This window comes from Solea senegalensis, linkage group LG9 (genome assembly GCF_019176455.1).
Source record: "Solea senegalensis isolate Sse05_10M linkage group LG9, IFAPA_SoseM_1, whole genome shotgun sequence".
NCBI classification, from domain to species: Eukaryota; Metazoa; Chordata; class Actinopteri; order Pleuronectiformes; family Soleidae; genus Solea; species Solea senegalensis.
This window is the reverse complement of record NC_058029.1, coordinates 9,565,464-9,586,087: the sequence shown is the minus strand read 5'-3', so window position 1 is coordinate 9,586,087 and position 20,624 is coordinate 9,565,464. Positions and strand designations below refer to the sequence as shown.

General features: G+C 40.2%; 1 protein-coding gene across 4 annotated transcripts in view; it reads left to right on the top strand.

Annotated features, from left to right (window-relative positions):
* grb10b (growth factor receptor-bound protein 10b) overlaps positions 1-20,624 on the top strand; it is a 57,456-nt gene that overhangs the window by 13,725 nt on the left and 23,107 nt on the right. For 2 of the 4 annotated variants that reach the window (XM_044034129.1, XM_044034128.1), the window contains exons 1-5: positions 6,839-6,895; positions 7,631-8,423; positions 12,669-12,966; positions 15,287-15,431; positions 16,914-16,973. In XM_044034129.1, the coding sequence (XP_043890064.1) occupies positions 8,258-8,423; positions 12,669-12,966; positions 15,287-15,431; positions 16,914-16,973 (669 nt within the window). In that variant the 5' untranslated portion in view covers positions 6,839-6,895; positions 7,631-8,257. Of the gene's footprint in view, positions 1-841; positions 962-6,798; positions 6,896-7,630; positions 8,424-12,665; positions 12,967-15,286; positions 15,432-16,913; positions 16,974-20,624 lie in introns of those variants that run through there. The other 2 variants (XM_044034132.1, XM_044034131.1) reach the window with 2 other exon arrangements.

Below are 20,624 nucleotides of genomic sequence, written 5' to 3'. Positions count from 1 at the left end.
CTGTTTCAAAGATGCAGAAAACTAAAAATAGAGTGTTTACACGCCCACGCTCGGCCACACGTGCAGCATATGTAAACATCCACATACACCCGCTTGCACACACACACACACACACTGTACAGTGCACTTATGCATGCAGCAGCACTAATGCAAACATAGGATAATATTAGGTGTCTATAAAATGACAGGTCATATTTTTAAAACACCAAAAGGGGGTCATGAACTGCTGCTTAAAAGACCATCACAGTGGTGAATCTGAGCTGCCTGGCTCCAAATATACCCCAAGGTCTAACTTAAGACCTGAAGAGGTGTCTGCGTGGTATTTTTGGGTCAGTGTTTACAGGTGTTAGTGCAGCAGCAGCAGTGCCAAGAGGTTAATAGGATACCCACTTTAAGAAGTTCAAATAGACTGAAGTCTGCGTTGTTGAATTTGTGGTATTTGTGACCCAAAGACGGCTGGTTTGGGAGGGAGGCGTCACACAGAGTTGAGGAACAACTAGTAAATTCCCCGAGCAGCTTCTGTTACATCGGTTTTCAATGTTTGATTGCTTCAAAATCATGTGACAATGAACTTCACTTCTCTTTCCCCCTTTTTGACACAATGTAAATTACATGTCAAGCCACATAAAAAAACAATTACCGTTCCTGCTGTGTTGCTTGTTGATGTTGTTTACTGTGGTTCTATGTGGGTTAAGAAGTGCTCTGTGCTATATCTGTCTTCTTTAGAAGAACCCAGGCTTCTTCTTCCTTTCTTTCTGTCATCCTCCTCTTCTCCCTTCATCCTTCCTTCGTTTGGAGTTTTTCCACTAACCTCAGTTTGTTTGTTCCTCTCTTTCTTCAGGTTCTTTTCTCTCCGTCCGGTATTGAAACGGATCCAACAAAGACAGGACAGCCAGGAAATCAACAAAACATGGCTGTGGCCAGGTGTCCAGATTATTTTCTGCATCATCCTAATTATCAGGTAATTTTTTTTTTGCAGTTTTACTGCAGGTCAACAAGTGTTTGTGGAGATGAAATATCACCAGTTCTGTCAAGTTTAGCATAACTTGGGTTGTATAGGAAAACCACTAATGAGTTTGAATCCACAGCTGGACTTTTAGTATTTAAACGTGAATCTAATAATAAAAAAAAAAACATTCAAGAGGAAACTGAGCAATTGCTTTGAGTTAAGTTTTTCCAAGTCCTTTCTAGCTCCTGGTACCAAATGATCAACATTTGACCTGACAATGTAAGTGTATGATGTAAAGATTGTGTAAGAATGTTTTGTGTAAATGTGTTTGTGTTCTGACTCGACCTCTTTTAAGTGAATTGTTCACAGCAGCCTCATTTGTATTATGGCAGTCGTGTTATTAGCCCGATGAGGAGCTGCTCTGTTGTCTGCTCGTCTTCTGGGTCATGGCTTTATCTGCCACCTTTGACCTCAGAGCTAGAAGGACAGCTGACAATTGAGTCTCCTGCAATCGCCATAGCTTAGAGAAAGGGGCTTTCACATGAGACCAGAGATTTCATCCATGCATGCATGTGTGTGTGTATATATATACATATATATATATATACACACACACACACACACAAGACATACATGAGATATTTTCATATCTCATGTATATTTGTGGTAATTTCTGTTGTCTTTATTGTGTATAGTCTGTTTGGTTTTGCTGTATTGGCTCAGCTGCGAAGAGTTGTCCAAATGTTCTGCGAAACATAACAAAAACATGAGTTAATAGGCTTGTGTTTATTAACAAGACCCAATAAAAATACCACCATAGAGGAAAAGGCCTTGGGTTGAGGTGGAGGCCCTTTTGGTACAGTGAATCATCATTTAATTTGTACTAAACAATTAAAAGAAGGCTCTTTTTCCCCCACATGTGCTAAGTGGATTCATCCTGCTACACCTCTCCTTCTCTAAGCTTGACAAAGAAAAGCGAAGAAAATATTCACATTTAAGAAGCTGGAACAATCAGGAATCTTGTTTTAATCATAAAAAAAAAAAAGCTTCAAACTGATTAATCGATTATCAAAATAGTTTTATTTGTTTCAGTTCTAGGTGTAGCTCTAAATCCACGCCAGCAGCTTGGATGCCACACTTAATGTAAACTCTCAAGTTAACACACGCATGTATGCACACACTCTCGCCTGGCTGTTGGCAAAGCACTCGGCTTTAACGGATGCACCTTGACTTGCTCGTTCACTTTGAAATTCCACAGTTATGCAAGATGTTTCCTGATAAAAGTGCGGCTCAGCAACTCAAAACAGATTCAGTTGATGATAACATTCATACTAAATTCAAGATAATACTATTGACACGAATCTCGCCGCAATTGTGAGATGGTGACTGATGAAATAAAAAAAGTGATTGTGTATTCAAAGCCGGCAAAATCTGACGCAAAACATTCCACAGGTGTCTGGTGAGGACCTCTCTGCACTCACACTGTCACAAAAGTAAAAGAGAAAGTTGGTTACAAAACAAAGGACACACTGAGAATTTGTGTAGATTGAATATGCCTTTATTTATTGTCGTCACCAAAGGTCTAAAAGAATATTGTGATAAAAGCAACCAATCCAGATTTTTTTCCCCGTATACAAATAATAATTTAACATGTAAAAGTTCTGCCCAAAAATAAATTTTTCTTGGTGAGTTTGCCAGAGATTGCGGGATTGTTTGAGCTTTAACTGGTAACCCTAGATATCAGAAGATCACATTATATTACTTGCTGCGTGAATATTAAACATTTCATTGTATTTCTAAGAGGATCCAACCAGAAAAACCCGGGGTCAGTGTGGAGGCGATGTTAAAGCAACTTTTGGCTCCTCCTGTCATCACTTTCAGTTTTCATGATCCTCCATGTGATACACCAGAATCAGTTTTTCCTGTTCAGTCATGGACCAGCTGCAGCCTATCTTAAAGTGCAGATGTGTCTCTGCAATCACGGGCTGATGCAGGTGTCTAAACTTGTCTCAGTCCTGTGCGTGGGACATCCCAACACGTTATATTTTTGTATACTAACCACTGATAACTGACATTTAATCAGCTATTTTACACTGACAGTGGATGCAAAAGTTGACAATGCTAAATATTATACATTTGTAGCTTTTAATTAGAATCAAATATCCACTCACAATATGCTGATGAAGCCCATCGGATACACGCGACTCCCTCTGTAATAGTGATGGGAGTCAGTATCGGCCCGATAATGTGGCATTTCTGAGTGTAGTGGTGTTTTAAATCTTGTGTTGCCTGGCTACATTCCCAAGCTGCACACAGGAAATGATTTGTTTTTCTATGAAAACAGATGGAGCCAAGAGCAACATTGCGCTAGTAAAGTGAGATGGTCGCAAACAGATTGAAGTATGATTAAAAACACAAAGAAGCATCCAGGAAAAGTTCCTGAAATGTCAAGAAATAGAGTTGTTCAGCAGTTTGGTGGGATAAAAGCTTCATAAGTGCTTCATCAGACCAAAACCCAGCAGGTTTAAAAGTAAAATAAATACATAAATAATAACAAATAAAGATAGAGATTGGAAGCATTCATATCTCTGCTGACCTCACGTGTTCGAGAGTCGGAGGATTTAACATGATTAATGATTAACAAGCTCATAATGTTAAATGTTTCACTCCCGTGAAAGGGATTAATCCCCATGTTTTGAAAGACACACAGTCGCCTTGCGTTACCTTGGCTCAGCTGTGCTGCTCCAGCTTTAGAGCAGACACATGAAAGCATGACCCCCTGATCTCATTCTTGTTAATTATGTAAGAAGGGATTTCCACTTCTTCTGGTGATCCAACAGAGCTATCCACAGTCACTGTTGGCATGAGCGACATGTGCCCGAAGCAAACCGTGGAATCAAAATCTAAGTAAGATTTCCATGTTTTAGAAGCTTCCAGAGAATATTCAGTTTCATGTGAATCTAATAGTAATGGGAAGAACAATGTTATGTTTTAAAACTCAAATTCTGTTCTCAGCCGCTCCTCCGTAGCCAAAAGTATCTTAGTAAGTTGTTGATTCACTCCCGGTCATAACATTTAACCTCGGTCTGACCTCTTCTAAAAGCAAAACTCTGACATGTGTCTCTGTCTTTTCCCTCTTGTTTGAGGTGGAACCTTCAGACCTTTGTGTCTGTCTCACTTTCAAGGCCTTAACCTTAGTCTTTGGTCCTCCACTGACCCCTTTTAAAAACCAAACCCTCAAACCTCTTTCAACTTCATCAATATGAAAGGGCCCTGATGCTCCTTGTCAAAACTACCCTCAGTCCATGGTGACCGCTCTTAAGAGTGTGTGTTTGCGTGTGCACGTGCTTTTGTGTCTGTGTGTAAAAGAATGAGTGAGAGAGCGACACAGGGAACCAGGATGAGGAAATGCAAGGACAGGGATTATAGAAAGGGAACATCTATGTGTGCTTTTTTTTCCTTTCATTCACATTATTTCCTTTCTTCACTTTGTTGTCTCAAACTTAAGGGTTTCAGTAAACCTATAACCCAGTGGCCACTGACATGGCTGGGAATTTTTCGCTCGGTGTCAAGCATCTATAGGATTAGGGAAAAACCCAGAGTTAACAGTCTGTCAGTTGTCTATGGAGGCACCAGAGACTGTCTGGGTTTCTGGACTTTTGTTGGTAAGACCCACAAAAGGGATAAAGGTGTTCTTTTAAGTTTCTTTAGTTCTTTTGTGAGTGTGTGTCTGTGTGTGTGTTTGAGTTATCTCATTTACGTCCAGACAGCCATGCAAAGCAGCATCCAAGAGCAGTATGAGGTGTGAAAGAGTTCGAGATCAGTGGAGCTGAAACTCTGACCATTCTCACACACACGCACACACACACACACACTCTGACTTGGGTTGACTTTGCCTGGGTGACTGGTTATGGATCAGTCACAGTCTGGTAGCTGGACACCCAGACGGTGTGTGTTGATGACGAGGATGTAGCAAATGGAGTGGTAGTTATTTTATTACCCTTTTTTTTTAACCTAAGAGCAGGTTATCCCCATTAAGAAGGCCAATCTGTTTTGTTTTTTTATCCAACTAAGATGTCTGGAACTCCAGACAATAAAGTGAACGATAACATGTGGTTGGATTAGTTGTTTAAAGATGAGACATGGGGGGGAGATGTGGACAGACCCATATACCGACAGTGTCCATCCACTTGTATCCATTTAAGCCTGAACGAAGACATCGGTGGAGACGCCAGAGAAGAACACTAATAAGATCTTAAGCCCTGAACATGAAAGATAATCATTTTTTTTGCAGAAGTGTGGATTTTATGTTCCCAAAATATTCAGCCGAGCACCCACTGGAGACATCAGAGTGGAACTTTATTCTCTCAGTGAGTCTCATCTTTTTTAATGCGCTCCGTACACACCGTCCGTAAAGGTGCTTTAGATGCTACAGGTGTTTTTAAAAAAATAAAGCGACTTGACTCGACTCGACTTGAACACGGTCACTGTAACAAATGTTGTCATAATAGTCGGCTACAAGGAAGAACATCTAATATAAACTTCACTTGAAACCTCCTAAAACTTGGGAAGTAACAATTTCAATGCTTCGGGTTTCTTTAATTAAATGGGACAAAGCTATAGCATTTCTGGTTGTGTGTGTGCGCGTGTGCGTGTGTGTGACTACACCAAGTCAAAGGAAGCATGCCAAAGCATGAAGCAAGGCCAGCTGTTTAAACAGAGTTAAATATTGTTCAGGGGCAAATGGGTACAACACGGCTGAAGAATTGCTATTCTTCACTTACTATATGAGACAAAACAGAGCATTGATCAGCTTCATTAAATACATTTCAGTTCATACTGTAAATAAATCTCACTGTGAGTCCAAAGACCTGCACGACAGGTACAAGGACATTTTTCTGGTTTCTATTCCTACAAGTCACTGTTTCAGGGAGCAACAAAGATAATCAAACTGACAAAAGGCAAAAAAAAGATTATATCAGAGAAAATTACGTAAAAGAACGCGGCTTTGCCAGCAGCCTTTATTACAGCATCAGAAGAGGTCTGCTGTGTTAGAGAGACGGGGAGTCGGTAGCAGAGTTTTTCTGAACACAGTCGTCTCAGTCTCAGTACACGCTGTTCCCACTCATGCTGTTAGACCCAGCGCCACACACACACACACACACTGTATAAGAAAGGATACATCGTCCTTGTGTTTATCAAAATCAAATATGTTTCCAACTGTGTTGTGGTTTTTTCCTCACTGAACATTTTTGCTGTGACTGACTGAAGTCTGTTGAAAATGAGTAACAAGGGTCAGAGCAGGATGTTGTCCTTAAATAGTGTTCCACACAGCTGACCGTGTTCACACACTGTTTGACTTTACTTACAAGCAGAATTTCAACACGTGTTTGTCTTCGCTCTCTGGTGTATCGAACATTTCTGCTCTAGTTTTTGTGTTTCCTGACCTGTTTTTATGTCCCAAAAGAAAAGAAAAAGCATTCTGCCTGATACGTTAAGTACACTACACATGCAACATTCAAGCAATGCCGTGGGCAGAGCTGCCTCTCGTGTTACACTGTCAACTGCTCAGACCACAGCTGTTTTACTGTTGGCCTGCATGCACGTTTTTATTTTTTATTTTTTTCAAATTTCAAACAACCATTAATCATTGAAGACAATCACAAATTGATTTCCATGATCACTTTGTATTTTCCACAGGTATAACCACACTGCCATTAAGCACATGGCCCTGCTTTATTTTTCCATAAAATAAAAACAAAATAAATATTGGGAACACTTTTTTCTTGTGAATGTGTTGCTTATGTAATTTAATTCTCATTTATTTTTCTCTTTTTTTCTTCCCTCAGCCGGACAGTATAGACCGGTCCTCCAATCACAGGCAGGCTGATCTCATTGGTCCGACCTTCCATCAGTCAGTCAATCGGAGTTCTCCTAACCATCAAGGTTAGTTTCTTACATCCTGTACACAGTGTGTGTACATGTGAATGTGTATGTGTGCATGTGTGTCTGTGTGTGTTACGTTAAACCTGTCAAACATTCTTGAGTTACATCGGTGTTGTGTGACATAGAGAGAGACGTGTGTTTGGCCTCAAGTTACATAGGATTTCACATATGTAGTGGGCAATAGTGCACAATGCTGGGACTTGACCTGATGTAACATAAACTTGTTTATACTCGTTTCACTACATTTATTTTTATACTTTGCTAAAGGGGCAAATTACCTGAGAAAGTGATACTACTGTGTGTGTGTGTGTGTGTGTGTGTGTGTGTGTGTGTGTGTGTGTGTGTGTGTGTGTGTGTGTGTGTGTGTGTGTGTGTGTGTGTGTGTGTGTGTGTGTGTGTGTGTCACATCTCAGTACAATGTAGACCAGCAGTTTTCTTCTCATTACCCTCCCCTGCGTTGGGGGTGGGTCAGGAGAGATAATATATATTTGGGTCTCTTCAAAGAGTGATCTGCACGGACACAGGGTGCCATCCTAATTACACCGTCTATCTAATTGTGCCATGCAGCGTTCGTCCATGACAATCGGAGCATGAGATTTAAGTACAATATTGGCTCAGCATGGGAGTTAAGGGGCGGCGGTGGCGGCAGTCTGTGAGGACCCAGTGATTGAATTAAAATGCTTGGCCCTGGCATGGGAAATAAATGAAGCATAAATTACATTGTCATCTTTTCAGGATCAGTCGAGGATGGAGGGAACACGGGAGGATGAGAGCAGAGCACAGCTCAGACCTTTTATTGCTCCTCAAGGGGGAACTTTGGTTTGCAGCAGTCGTTAAAAAGACACAACACTGAACACAAAATATTGCGAGCGATCTGACAAAATTCAGCCACAATATCTGCAACAATAAATAAAAAAATAAGCAAAATGGTACAGTGCCGCTTGTGTCATGGAGGATTTGGCTGATTGTGCATAGTGCATTGTTAACACTTGGAAAAAAACGATAACCTGCCACTGTTTCATGTGTTTGTAATGTGATATTTGGTTTGTCTATAAATGCATATTGTAAAGTGAGCCTCTTAAAACGTAAGCTATAAGTTGAGAGATTTAATAAGCCCATGACATTATGGATTTTTAGAATTCTTTATTTCTGTGGACAACACTCTGGATTTACGGTATTTGCTTCTTTCATGTCAGAGGGAAGAAACAGGACCCCAGGAAGTGAAGCTGTTGCCTCTTATAATGACTGAGCCAAAGTTAACCTTTGCACTGCTCTGTTTTGGTGGTGGTGGTGATTTTGTTGTGTAGCTGCTAGGCAACAAAACCCATCAATGGTACCAATGCAGTGCAGTAATCTAGCAGAATGGCTCTGGAGGGGTTGACCAGCCATGATCTTATGCCTGGAAATGAAGCTCCCACCCTCAGTTTTTGTGCGACATGCCAGTTGCACAAATGCACGGCCATACACGTGCAGAGACTAAACACCAAGGGGCTACATTCCCTCAAAGAATGGATCTCTTTAACACCGGGTAAAGAAAGGGAAATTTGCTGAAATGTAGCTGTTTTGTCACCTCATCATACTTTTCCAATAGCATCATCGCACTGCTCTCAGGCGGTAACCCCTCCTTTTTTGTTTTTAACAAGCAGGACTTAATGAAGAATGCATAGAACACATTCCAGGATTAGGGCGAGCCATATGGTTCTGCCGTCAATACAATAGCCTTGTTTGGCCCCTTGTCTCGCTCTTTAATGATCGGAAATGTTCAAGACAGATTTCATGCAGATTCTTGGCACATATGACTATAGTTTTACAGTTGGTTAATACTGTATTTAGAGTGGTACAGACAATAGGAGAAGCTTGGGCTAATTTTACCCCTAATTTAACCAGTTAGAGGCTCTTTGTAAGCATGTCCAGGGTAAGGAGGAGCCATGAATGAACTCTAGCCATGGGAGAAATAAAACAATGGGGAAGTGAGAACAATAATGTCAGTGTTGTCCTTTAGCTCCGACATCTCCCAAGCTCAAGTTAAAATGTATAAAAGGAGATGGATTGATCGATGGGAGAGCAAGTTTGAAGCACTTTCTTTGTTTATAAATAATACAAGTCATTGTTTAACATAGCTAACCTGTACTGTGTGTATGTAGTAATAATGGGACATATGATTTATTATATTTTTATTTTTTAACTATCAACCTCCATTTATCCCTATTGGTAAGGAACTATAACCAAATATCTAACAACTAATTACCAATATACTAATCAATAATTAATATAATATTCAATCTCTAATGTTCAATGTACTTTTGCATCAAACCTTTAAGTCAGTCAGGAGTAGTATTTCGTCTTTAACAGCTCAGACAGATCGAAGCCTGTCTCCCTGTGCTGTTCAAGGATGCTGCCTCAGCTGATGCTCCAGGGAGGGGTCACTCCTCTTCTTACAGCACTAGAGCTCTGATGATTGCTGCCTGTGCTACACTGAGCAACAGTGTCTTTTTTTTTTTGTGATATTTTTAGCCTGGTACAAATTGGGGCTTCCATCTTTAGTTTTATACAGATAAAAGAAAAGAAGAGAGAATTAGAGAATGCACTGTTAGAGGACAGTGAAACGCAACACAGACACATAATGAACTGAAATAAAAACAAGTGCTGCCCTCAAATAAACACTGAGCCCATTTGGCACCCAGTCGTGACATCACCCATAAGAATCTGAAATCCAGTGTTGAATCCTCTTGATTAACATTTTGACCATCACCATGTTGAGGTTTTGAAATTCACAGTCTCACCGACAGCCAGTGTTTATTCCAACGTGGACTGCGTTAACTTTTATATTATGGTCTATAGTGTTGCACCACAGCTTAATGATTGTAGAGAAACACTACCTGTAAGATATCAGTCGCATGTCGCTGTTTTATTTGACATTTGAGATTTATTTATGAAAAGACAGCAGCTATATGTAAGTTATGATACAGTGCACATAAGAAATGAGAGTACAGGAGAGAACCTGGTGAGCTTATATCGGATTGTGGGGTCAGTTGGAGTCAGACCATGATTTTAGATGTTTATTAAATGAGCTGACAGTGAGCAGATTGTGTATAACAGTGGGAATTGTATTCCAAGTTTGAGAGGCACCATATGAGAACACTGCCTGTCCAAAGGCAGTTACTAGACCTGGTTGACTTCTTTTGATTTTGATTTTGTTTTTATAAACTCATGTAGTGGAGCAGGGGCTAGTCCATAGAGGATTTTAAACACCAGGGTGTTTTATCACATTATCCCAGCTCAAATAATCATGTTTTGTTTATCTAAGATACTGCAGTGATAATAAGTTTTTTGGTTTTTATCTAAACTTTTCGGAGCTTGTTTGTCTGCTGTTTCAAAGTACAGCTTGTTGTGTAAACTAGTTTGCTTGGCACATGGCAGTGACGTTTCAGTTCAGTTGATAGCATTTTAGTGTCATTGAGCAGGCAAAGAATTCTGTCATCTGCTCTGGATCAAATTAAAAGCTCTAATATAGTAATGCCAGGCTTGCTGTGACCACTGTGTATTTGGTTGGCAAAAATAAGAGTTTATGCTGTCTTTTCTTTTTTTTTTGTTTGCCGGCTTGTGTGTGACATCACTGTCTTCCAAGTCAAAGAAAAAACAACCCCAGTTGCTCCACGCTCCAAAATCTTAATGAGTTTAAAGTCTGTGTGTGCAATCCAGGCCTGCCTCCATGCTGCACGCGTCATCAATCACTTAACCTTACACCCAGATGCACGACATATACCGTTGTTTGTCTTGCGACAGGGGTTTGCAATCGTATGACTTTTAGTGACGCACAAATATTACATCAATGCGTGAGTGTTCAGGTGATGTGTCTTTGTACGCAAACAACTCTGCCTGTCCCCCTGCCAGAGGCTAAAATGGGTCCAATTTATGTTGGAGCATCTCTCCCTAGCTCCAGGGCGCATGGCTCACCTAGTGAGAATGAAGGATGACGAGCATGTGATGTGTTAGGGTTAGGGTGAACGTCATGTAGATGATTTTGCCGACATTTGATGAGGGTTCTGTTTAAGCAAATATTGAGCACATATTTAATAACAGAATTTGTTTTGTGTTTCTAAAAAAATATATATTTAACTGTGCTGTCACAACAGCTCATCTTAAAGGAGTCTTACTCCTTGTTTATGGCCTTATGTATGGTATGTGTCCTGAGCTATGTAGCCCTTTAGCTCCTCAGGTTATTGTCACTGCTCCAGCTTACCTGTTGCTATTAATACCCACAGATTAACAACCTGTGATACACCTACCAGACATGATTTCAGGAAAAGCTCCTCAAATGTGTCAATTCAGGATTAGTAGGGAGGGAGCAATGTTGGCGACATACTGTAAGTGTGCTGCTGCATGTTGGATTGGATTTGTTAACTAGTCTCCTCCTGCTAACCCGTGGCTCCAGTGCCTTTAAGACTGATGTTTCCTTTAGTCAGCTTTCTGCTGAGCGATGGAACCTTCACGGCACCTGACATGGTTTATCTCTCCTCTACACTCACCTGTAGAAAAGTTAATGGAGTCGTAAATCTCACATTTGCTTTGTTGGACCTCTGAGAAAAGGACACGATGAAGAAAGTTTCATGCTTACTGTAGGGATTCATTCATTCATTCATTCATGTTTTAAAATTACGGGTTGTGAGTGGAATTTTTGTACATGTTGAACATTTTGCTACTGTAAAGGCGGTGTATAAATAAAACTGTATTACACCTCACATTGAGAAAAAACAGCTGTCAGTTTAGCAATTTAAATGTCAAAATAAACATTTTTTCCAATCCGATGATTCTCAACCTTTAGTTCAAATAAAAATACAACTCTGTCTATGACCTACTCTTGCTCTTCCATTGGTTGTCCTTATAATTAATGTTCTTTTAATGTGAAGTGAATGTTATAGCTTGTCTATGTGGGACTCCTGCACATTGCATCATCAGCTCTTTCCCCATACAATTCAATTTTGTCTACCCCTAGTGGTAATATTGTGTCCTACAGTACAGTTGTGGGATTTGGACTCAGACATCTGATTATAATTTCAAGACATAAATAACCTTTCTTTTTCCACCATGAAGAATTATTAAAACATAAGAAGTGTCACCACTGCAGGTTGTAATTAAGAGAGAGAAAAGTCAGAGGGCCAGATGATAAAACTTTCACAGCATGAAGCAATTAAATGTGAGCATCCCTTCAGTCAAGCTCCCTTGTAAAACTTTGATACAACTCGCTCCCGAGTCAGCTGAAAAATTCCTCCTCTGAAAAATAATTCCTTGTCCTACTTTTAAAACGTTTTATAAACGCATACATGCGGCAGATGAAAATCAGATTCTTGAGCTGAGAGGTGTTATGGGCAGGTTTGTGCTTGTTTCCGTTACCCCTGGAGATTTGACGCACAGGGCAGTACAATATGAGTAGTCAACATAGTCGAGCTGATTGAGCACTGGAAAAACTGGTTGTGTGTGTGTGCCAGTATTTTTTTATTGTCTCTTTTTTTTTGGAACAGGTGGTGTAAAGTGAGGTCAAGGGTTTAAATCCTGGCCCCACTGAAATGATAGAGAAACTGAAATAGGAAGGGAAAGTCCCAACAATATCCACAGACTTTGCCTCTTTTGTATGTCTCAACAACACACTATACCATTTTCTTTTCTTTTATTGTGCTTTGCTGTGTGTCAATTTCTGTCCAAGTCAACCATTTTCTGCGCCCTTTCTCAATACTGAGCCTCTGACGTGTTTCTTTCTCTCATTCTTTAGCAGAAGATGACGTTGATCTCGAGGCCCTGGTGAACGATATGAACTCTTCGCTGGAGAGCCTCTACTCCACCTGCAGTGGTCACCAGACAGAGTCCACCCCACTACTACACAATGGACAGTCCACTTCATCACACCACCATCCCCATCATCATCCTCACACACAACTTAACCACCAACGGCAGGGTCAGCATCCGCATTCGCTGTGTCAAGTCACCTCGGATCCTTCCTCCTCCTCCGCACTGGCAGACTCACCTCAAACTGGCCTGCGACGGTCACAGCCTATGCACATCCTCGCTGTCAGGTAGGTGTTCTTACAGATAAAAATGATCTCATTATCTCTATTGGTATGGTGCAGTTAGAAAGAGAAGAGAGCCCTTAAAAAAGTAGAAGCACTACCATGAAATTAAAGAACCAGGTACGCGACGAGAGTCGCACTAGTTGAAACATGCCATAAGAATCTACAAAGGAAGCTAGAAAAGATCATTTCTGCTTGCAAACTTGAAGTGTTTAGAACTAAGGATCTTGAATAAAGATCTTGATATATTTTTGACATGAAATGTCTAAATGAGTCTATAGTAGTAGTAGTGAGTGTACATGTCGACTAGAGCTGAAACGATAAATCACTAAATTATTCGGCAACTATTTTGATAAGCTATTAATCCGTTTGATGCTTTTCTCATGATTAAAACAAGATTTCCGATTGTTTAAGCTTCTTAAATGTAAATATTTTCTTCATTTCTTTGCTCTGGATATCAAAGAAATCATTAAAAGTGAATTATTTTGGTTTGTGGACAAAACAAGACATTTGAGAACATCATAGTTTCCAAGTTTGACGAACGCCGATCAACATTTTTTAAGGTTTTCTGATATTCTGAACACCAAGCGATTAATCGAGAAAATCATCGACGGATTAATTGATTATGAAAATAATCGTTAGTTGCAGCTCTAATGTCGACATGACCACAAATACTTTACAGAAACATGTGCTCACCAAAGAGTGGCGCACGTTTCGGTAAAAGTATTTGTGGTCATGTCGATATGTACGCAAATACTTTTACAGAGCGGCGTTAACCGCTGAGCTAAAACTCACCCCAACCTCATACATTTTTAAATGCATAGCCACTCATGCAGAACTTTTCTCTCACTCTGGAAAAGTCGCCTCTCACTGTAACACTCATCTCTCCACACCCTCTCAATAATTGTTTCCTCCCTGCTCCATATCTGTAGCCTTTGAATGACCCATTCCTCCCTGTCACTCCCTCTTTGTTTCAGACGACACCCGCAGCTTGAGAAAGTTAAATGGTCTCATTTATTTTAGCACCAAATCCAAGTCTTGGTTGGAACCTATATTCTCCTTGAGGGTATCGTGGTATGCGCTGTCAAATGTGGGCACACACACACACATAGACACTGAGGAAAGAGAAGTATGGTTGCATACATGCTGCACATATAAAGATGCCTTCAGAGCAGAGCTGCTGTCAGCTTCTGTTATTCGCCTTTTTATGACAGAAACGGAAGAGGGGTAATCAGGTAATGGAGTATTCTGTCGGCCTCTCCCTCTCTCAGAAGCATGCCCACAGACACAGGCTCTGAAGTTCTTATTATTCAGTGCTGACCTCTGGATAACCCTGTTCTCAAGCTTAGATGGGACGACATCAAAGGCCCGTTCCCTTTTGAACTCACTGGCTTCTACAGAGAGACACAGTGTGATATAGAGAGGAAGATTCTCTGGCACCGATTCCTTCTGATTATGCCATTTTTTTTTTGTATTATTATTATTTTTTTCTTTTTTTAAAGACTCTTCAGAAGTTTATTTTGAACTGTCAAATCATCATTTCATCTTTGGGCCACAAGTGTACGCCGTATGTGCCTGGAAAAAAAGCACTACTTTAAAGTGATGTCCTTATTCAATATTGATGTGTGATAAATATTGCAGAAAATGTGCTAACAGGCTGCAGGGGTCTGTGATTTCCACTTGCTGGGAGACTGTTCATTATGGGTAGATCAGACAGAAACAGACATGAGCCGTGTTACTGTACAGCAATGCTTTATTAATTCTAACTCCCTCCCGGTCATATCTCATAAGGCGACAGATGCTAACAAGAGATTTTCATTCATTTTAAAAGTTTTCCTGTCCCACTTTTAAGAGTCTATGTTCCAGGGCATGACTTTAAGCAACTGTTAATACTGTATAGTGTCATCAGCAAACTGGTAAATCACTTTCCTATCACCATTGTACAGGCTTCACGGGTTACTTGAAATCCTTGAAAGTTTTCAAGGTCTGTAAAGTGCTTGAATTTTTGATGAATTGCTTGAAAATGCTTGAGTTGAACTACTATTTATTTCTTTCATAATAAATGGCTGTCTGACTGAGTAGTTTATTAGCTTATGTTTTATTTATAGCTTATTAGATGAAGAAGAGAAGACATATCGTGACATATTAGGAAATAAATAAAAACATAATAACATAAAACTGTGTTTTACTTTTTACAATTTTGTAGCATGACACATTTTACCATATAACTATACTATTTACAGTAAATGGTCATTGAAAGTGCTTGGATTTGATCCTAAAAGGAGGTTTATGAATCTTGTTCCTTTGTTCCGTGTCCATTGTTCAGGAGGTTGCAGGAGGAGGAGCAGCAACTGAGGACATCGTCTCTCCCGGCCATCCCAAACCCCTTTCCTGAGCTGTGCAGTCCAGCAAGCTCACCCGTCCTCAGTCCTGGGTCCCTTCCTCCTGGAGAGCCCTCCAATGGCAAATATGTAAGTCCAAACCCCACAAAGATGCACCGTTGAAACTTCACCTTTCTCAAGAATCTCTGGCTTTCCAGGAATTGAGGAAAAAAAAATCACGCTAGTCTGCATTATAATTAAATGATATGAAGACAAGATGCTTTTTCCCCTTTGAAAAACAGGATATGGGACATCTGCTGAGTCTGATTTACGTTTATGTTATGTTGAGACATGTGTGACTCATCACGTGACATGTGTCACTTGTTTTGAAGGACGCAGAATTTGCATAATCGTAAATCAGCTGTTTTTAGTGGTCAGCACCGCGCGAGACACAGGCATGTAGGAATTTTTCCTGGCTCTACATCTGCACCCATGTTTTGCCCATCTGAGGCACGGTGATTGCTTACATATGATAGTACTGTTTTGTACAGTGCACGTGTGTGTTGCTATACAGGGTTTGTGGGTAGTTTTGCGGGGAAAAGGAGTGAGGTGAAGCAGCCGAGTGCCTCTGTGTGCCAGTCTGTGTGTGTGTACCTGTCCACATTGCTGTGTTTCTGTTTGTTCATCTGCATTTGTGTGCTCACGCTGTGAAAAAGATTTACAGACCGCTCTGTCTATTCCTGGAAGTCTCTCTATCGTCACTTTTAATGATCTTCATATGGGGCTCAGCCAGTGCTGATTACAGTAACATTCCAGTTTACAGTAATGTGAAGAGGGACTATTTCTCATAAATACTCTGCCTGGTTATGATTTGACCCTTTTCTGGTCATGGTCCCCAGACAGCAGTTCTAGCTGAGTTGTTTTGATGCTTAATGTGACCCACTCATATTTCAGTTGATGAGATGGTAAACCTGTTGCTTCAAGTAACTGCTGAAAGAGTTGGTGGCTTTGAATCACTGCCTGTGACATAAATAAAACTGTAAATAGTTGCTGGTGGATGAAGCCTTGAAGGTTTTTCCCGGTTGTCCTTGTGAGTTTCTTTCTTTTTGATAACGTAGAAAATGAGAGTTATTAGGTTAGTGGTATACATTTAGTGCTGCACGGTAAAGTCCTCCGTTTATATAGAAAGGTCAAAGGTTAAGATGCTACTAAGTGGTAATGAGCATGTGCATTGAGTTACTAGCTGTTGTGGCACAACTTTGGCTCAGTGTAAGTGCAGTCGACGATGTCTGGTAAATATTACAAAACCAATTGATTAGACTGGGTCACTTGGGTGTCCGGTTAATAATGCAGTATAATGCAGGAGTGGCGTGGAGGAGGTGTGAGGTGCTTGGAGGTGCAGTATGTTATTTCTGCGATGTTATGACAATAGGATAATGGCATTTCTGTAAATATTCAAAGCAGGAATAAGTAGTCTCACACTAAAGTCTGTCTCACACTAACACTAAGAAGTAGTTTTGTCATACAGAGGAGACATTACAACTGCCAAATAAAGCACTAGATCATATAATAGGACAAATGTATCAAGTATCCTGACCTAATTTCAATTGTTTACCCCATTTTCCCTGACAGATCATCTCAAGCTCTGACAGATTGGATGGAACCAGGTGTGAACTGTCAACGTATCCTCAGGTCAGTGGGGTTTACTTGTATGTCAGGGTTATTGTGCTGAGAACCATTGTTCAGTTATTCCACAAAGCGCCAATGTTATCCAAACACAACAAAGCTCATTGAAGTGTCGTGTCATTGTCATGTGTCACTGACATCGTCATCATAATGATGTTTGCATAGGCAAAGGAAATGTGCACACACTTGTGTGTGTATGTGTTCTTGTATTTGTTACCTGTTTGGGACATAAACACAAACCTGGTCCTAATTATTCATATAATAATTGAATTGTTATTAAGTTATAGTTAGGGTTAGGCATTAACTGGTTGGTTAAGGTTACGGATAATGCTTTGGTTCGGCTGTCCAAATGCAGGGAAGTCGAACTTGTGTGTGTGTGTGTGTGTGTATGTGTGTGTGTCTCCATTGTTTCAGTGGAAAATCTGAGTCACTGTGGTTTTTCTGCAGTGGAAATTCAATTTAGCACCTTTTCATCATCTCTCTCACTCACACACACATACTCATGCTGGAGACATGATATGAGGGATCTTGGGAATTCTGCTTTCTTGCAGATGTGTATTTCTGCTTGCTGTGGTTCAGATGAGAATTGGATGATCTGTTAATGGTGTGACAGGTGGGATAGTGAACAGGTACAACATTTTTTCCCCAGCTGCCTCTCTACGATTATGACGACACTTCAGCTGTATGCTCCACTTTCTGCCATTTCTTTTTCTCTCTCTGTATTTCTCTCTTTGTTATTTATCTTTATCTACACTCTCGCTTTCTTTGACCTCCAAACTTCCAGACCAGTCAGCCAGCCTGCTGTTGAGAAGTTTCTCTGTTTAGTTACTGAATTTTCCGACCTCCGGCGTGCTTCCTGACATACTGTCATACTTTTGTCCCTTCATTCCTCCTTACCCCACTCCTTGGCCTGCCTGTGCAAGAGGCATGAGCATGCAGTGCAGGCCTGTCAGGGTTTAATGGCCAAGCTTTTTGACATGACCGTATGAGAACCAATTACTTCCCTTTTGTTATCTGTCCTCTGCCTACTGTTTTTCTCCTCATGTCTCCCTTCAGAGCACTATTGTCTTCAGCTCATCTCCTGTCAGCTGTACATTCCTCAGGGGAAAATCTAAAAAAAAAAACACCGTATCTTGAGCAATTTGAAACCCACTGTTAAACAAAATCTTCTGTTTACAGTATACGAGCAATTTTGTTTAAGTGTGAATGAAATGAATGAATACAATTGGTTATTTGTGGTATGTGTGCTCAAGACTCAATTCAAACATGTGGGTGTTCACATCACTCAGAAGTACTCAGGATTTATTCAAATGTAATGTTAATTTCAGTCAAATCAAGTCTAGCTTCTTGGGCTGGAAATCACTCCTTCTCCTCCCAGTCACAGTCATGTTGTAAAAATGAATATACTTCTTAAATGCCAATATTCACTCTCAAAACTTTTTATTAATGTGGTGAAAATTATATTGTCTTTTAATTGGAAATCTCAGTCAGGAGTGGCCTTGTTACCCAACTATTTTGTAATATTGTAATAATATCATATTGTGACTCAAATGTTGTGATAATATTGTATTGTGGTGTCTCTGGTGATTCCCAACCCTAGTACAAATACAATCTGCTTTTTGTGTTTTCCTTTATCAGAACAACAATCTCATTGTCAAAAACTCCTTGGCACTTGGTTTGAAGAAGGTTGATTTAATTATCCGTAATTCATTTGCATCATTTGAACAACTTCAGACAGAGTATAAACATGTACCTTATCCAGTATTTTCACATCTGTAGCTTTACCTGTAAGCATTTATCTTGTTTTCCCTTTTTCCCCGACTGAAACTATCCTATTGTTCATTTGTAGACAATGTTGAAAGAAATATCTCAAGCATTTATAATATTATTAAAAAGAATAATGTCTGGGAGAATGACGTGAACATGTGTTTAAATGAAAAGCTCTGGGACGTAATCTTAAGTGGAATTCCTTCCTCGTCAATCGATTCTAAGTGCTGCCTCGTGGGTGTGGGACATCTTACATAATGTTAAATTAGAAAAATTGCTACAAGACACAGGCATGCTCTCTTTAATGATTGCTTGGAACCCTTTTTTTTTTTAAAGTATTTGCATGGGACGACATGTTACTGATAATTTGCGTGTGTGTTTTGTCATTGCTGACTGGTTGTACAATATGAATTGTACTAATTTACACAACAGTGCTTACCTTGTACATGTTCTACTCCTGAGACATAAAAATAAATATGAATAAACATCTTTTGGGGAAAAAAAATCTAAGTGGGTGGCTGCCATGAATCTAGGAGCTTTGGTTTTAGCATGTGTGAAAGTGTGCGCAGATGGGCACATCCATAAACTCACTTCCTCTTGCTCCCATGGGTTACTATAAACATAATCTAGGATTTAGATAATTCTTAAACTACATACATCTTTCCACATATAGCCAGCTGGCCGAGGGTATTACAACCACACTACACTTAAGAAAACACTTGAAACTTGGCCGGTGTAATCCATGTCGTGCGATGGAAAAACCTATAAGTAGCTGTGAATACGCGGCAGTTAGCCAGTTTATCCATTAATGTTCTGAGTCGAGGTTCTTTACAGTCTGTCCTCAGTCGTGCAATAGAGAGTGCTGTTGTGTACTTACTTGGACATTGTGTTCCCATAGCTGCCCCAGTCGTTCTAGTGTGGGAACACTGATTTGATCACTGGGTTGCCAGATTTTGTTGGATTTACTGTACTTGGACTGGATGTCCTGCAGCTCACTGTGCTCTATGGTGTGGCAGAATCCCCACGTCCTGCCTCTGCCTCTCAAGTCTGCGTTTCATTATCTTTCTGTTCGCGCGTGTCTATCTCTGTATGTCTTGGACTGCGCATCAGTATGTTTATCCTTCTGTCTGTCATGTGTGTCATCCCTCCAACCTTAAAATTCTTGATGATCTTAAAGCGCGACCGGGGTGCAGTACAGTTTGTCCTGTATTCCTCAAGCATCACTTGATGAATACTGATTTGCACATGATGAAGTCAGAGGACTTAAATAGAGCTTGGTGCCAGACAAGCAGTGGAGGCTGGTTTGGCACTAAATGGGCTGTCGGTGATCGCTGCCAGCGTCGTTGCCCAGTCGCTCAAGTCTGACAAATAGTAAATTAATTGAAAATGCAAAAGGTGTGGTATGTAAAAATATTACATAAACATTGCATCTGTTTCTGTCTGCTTGTGTTTTCTATAAAAGCAGTTTGTAGTATACGGTTTGAAAGTGGAAGCAGTTTGTACAGAAAGTGTTTTGCTTCAATCTGCCATTTCCTGGTAAATCATTAATCATGTGTTGTACATACTTGCCTCCTCATCATTTGCAGGGACAGCTCTGAAATATATATTTGTTAATTTGTGTGCTTTTCTTATCTGGATTACACTCTTGGCAGCTGCTGTGCTACATAATAACTCACATAGTAACTCAAATTACGATTTTATTTTTTTTGGCACATCCGTCTCTCTATCTCTCTCTCTCTCGGCATGACTTTAAAGCTGTGACACCCACTTATCAAAAAGTAATTTTGTGAATGCAGTAGTGAGCGTAATGTACTGAGGAATAATTCAAAAGATGTGCTCAGGATGACAGCTCCCGTACCTTGTGGAGATCTTGCAACCTGTTTAAAATAA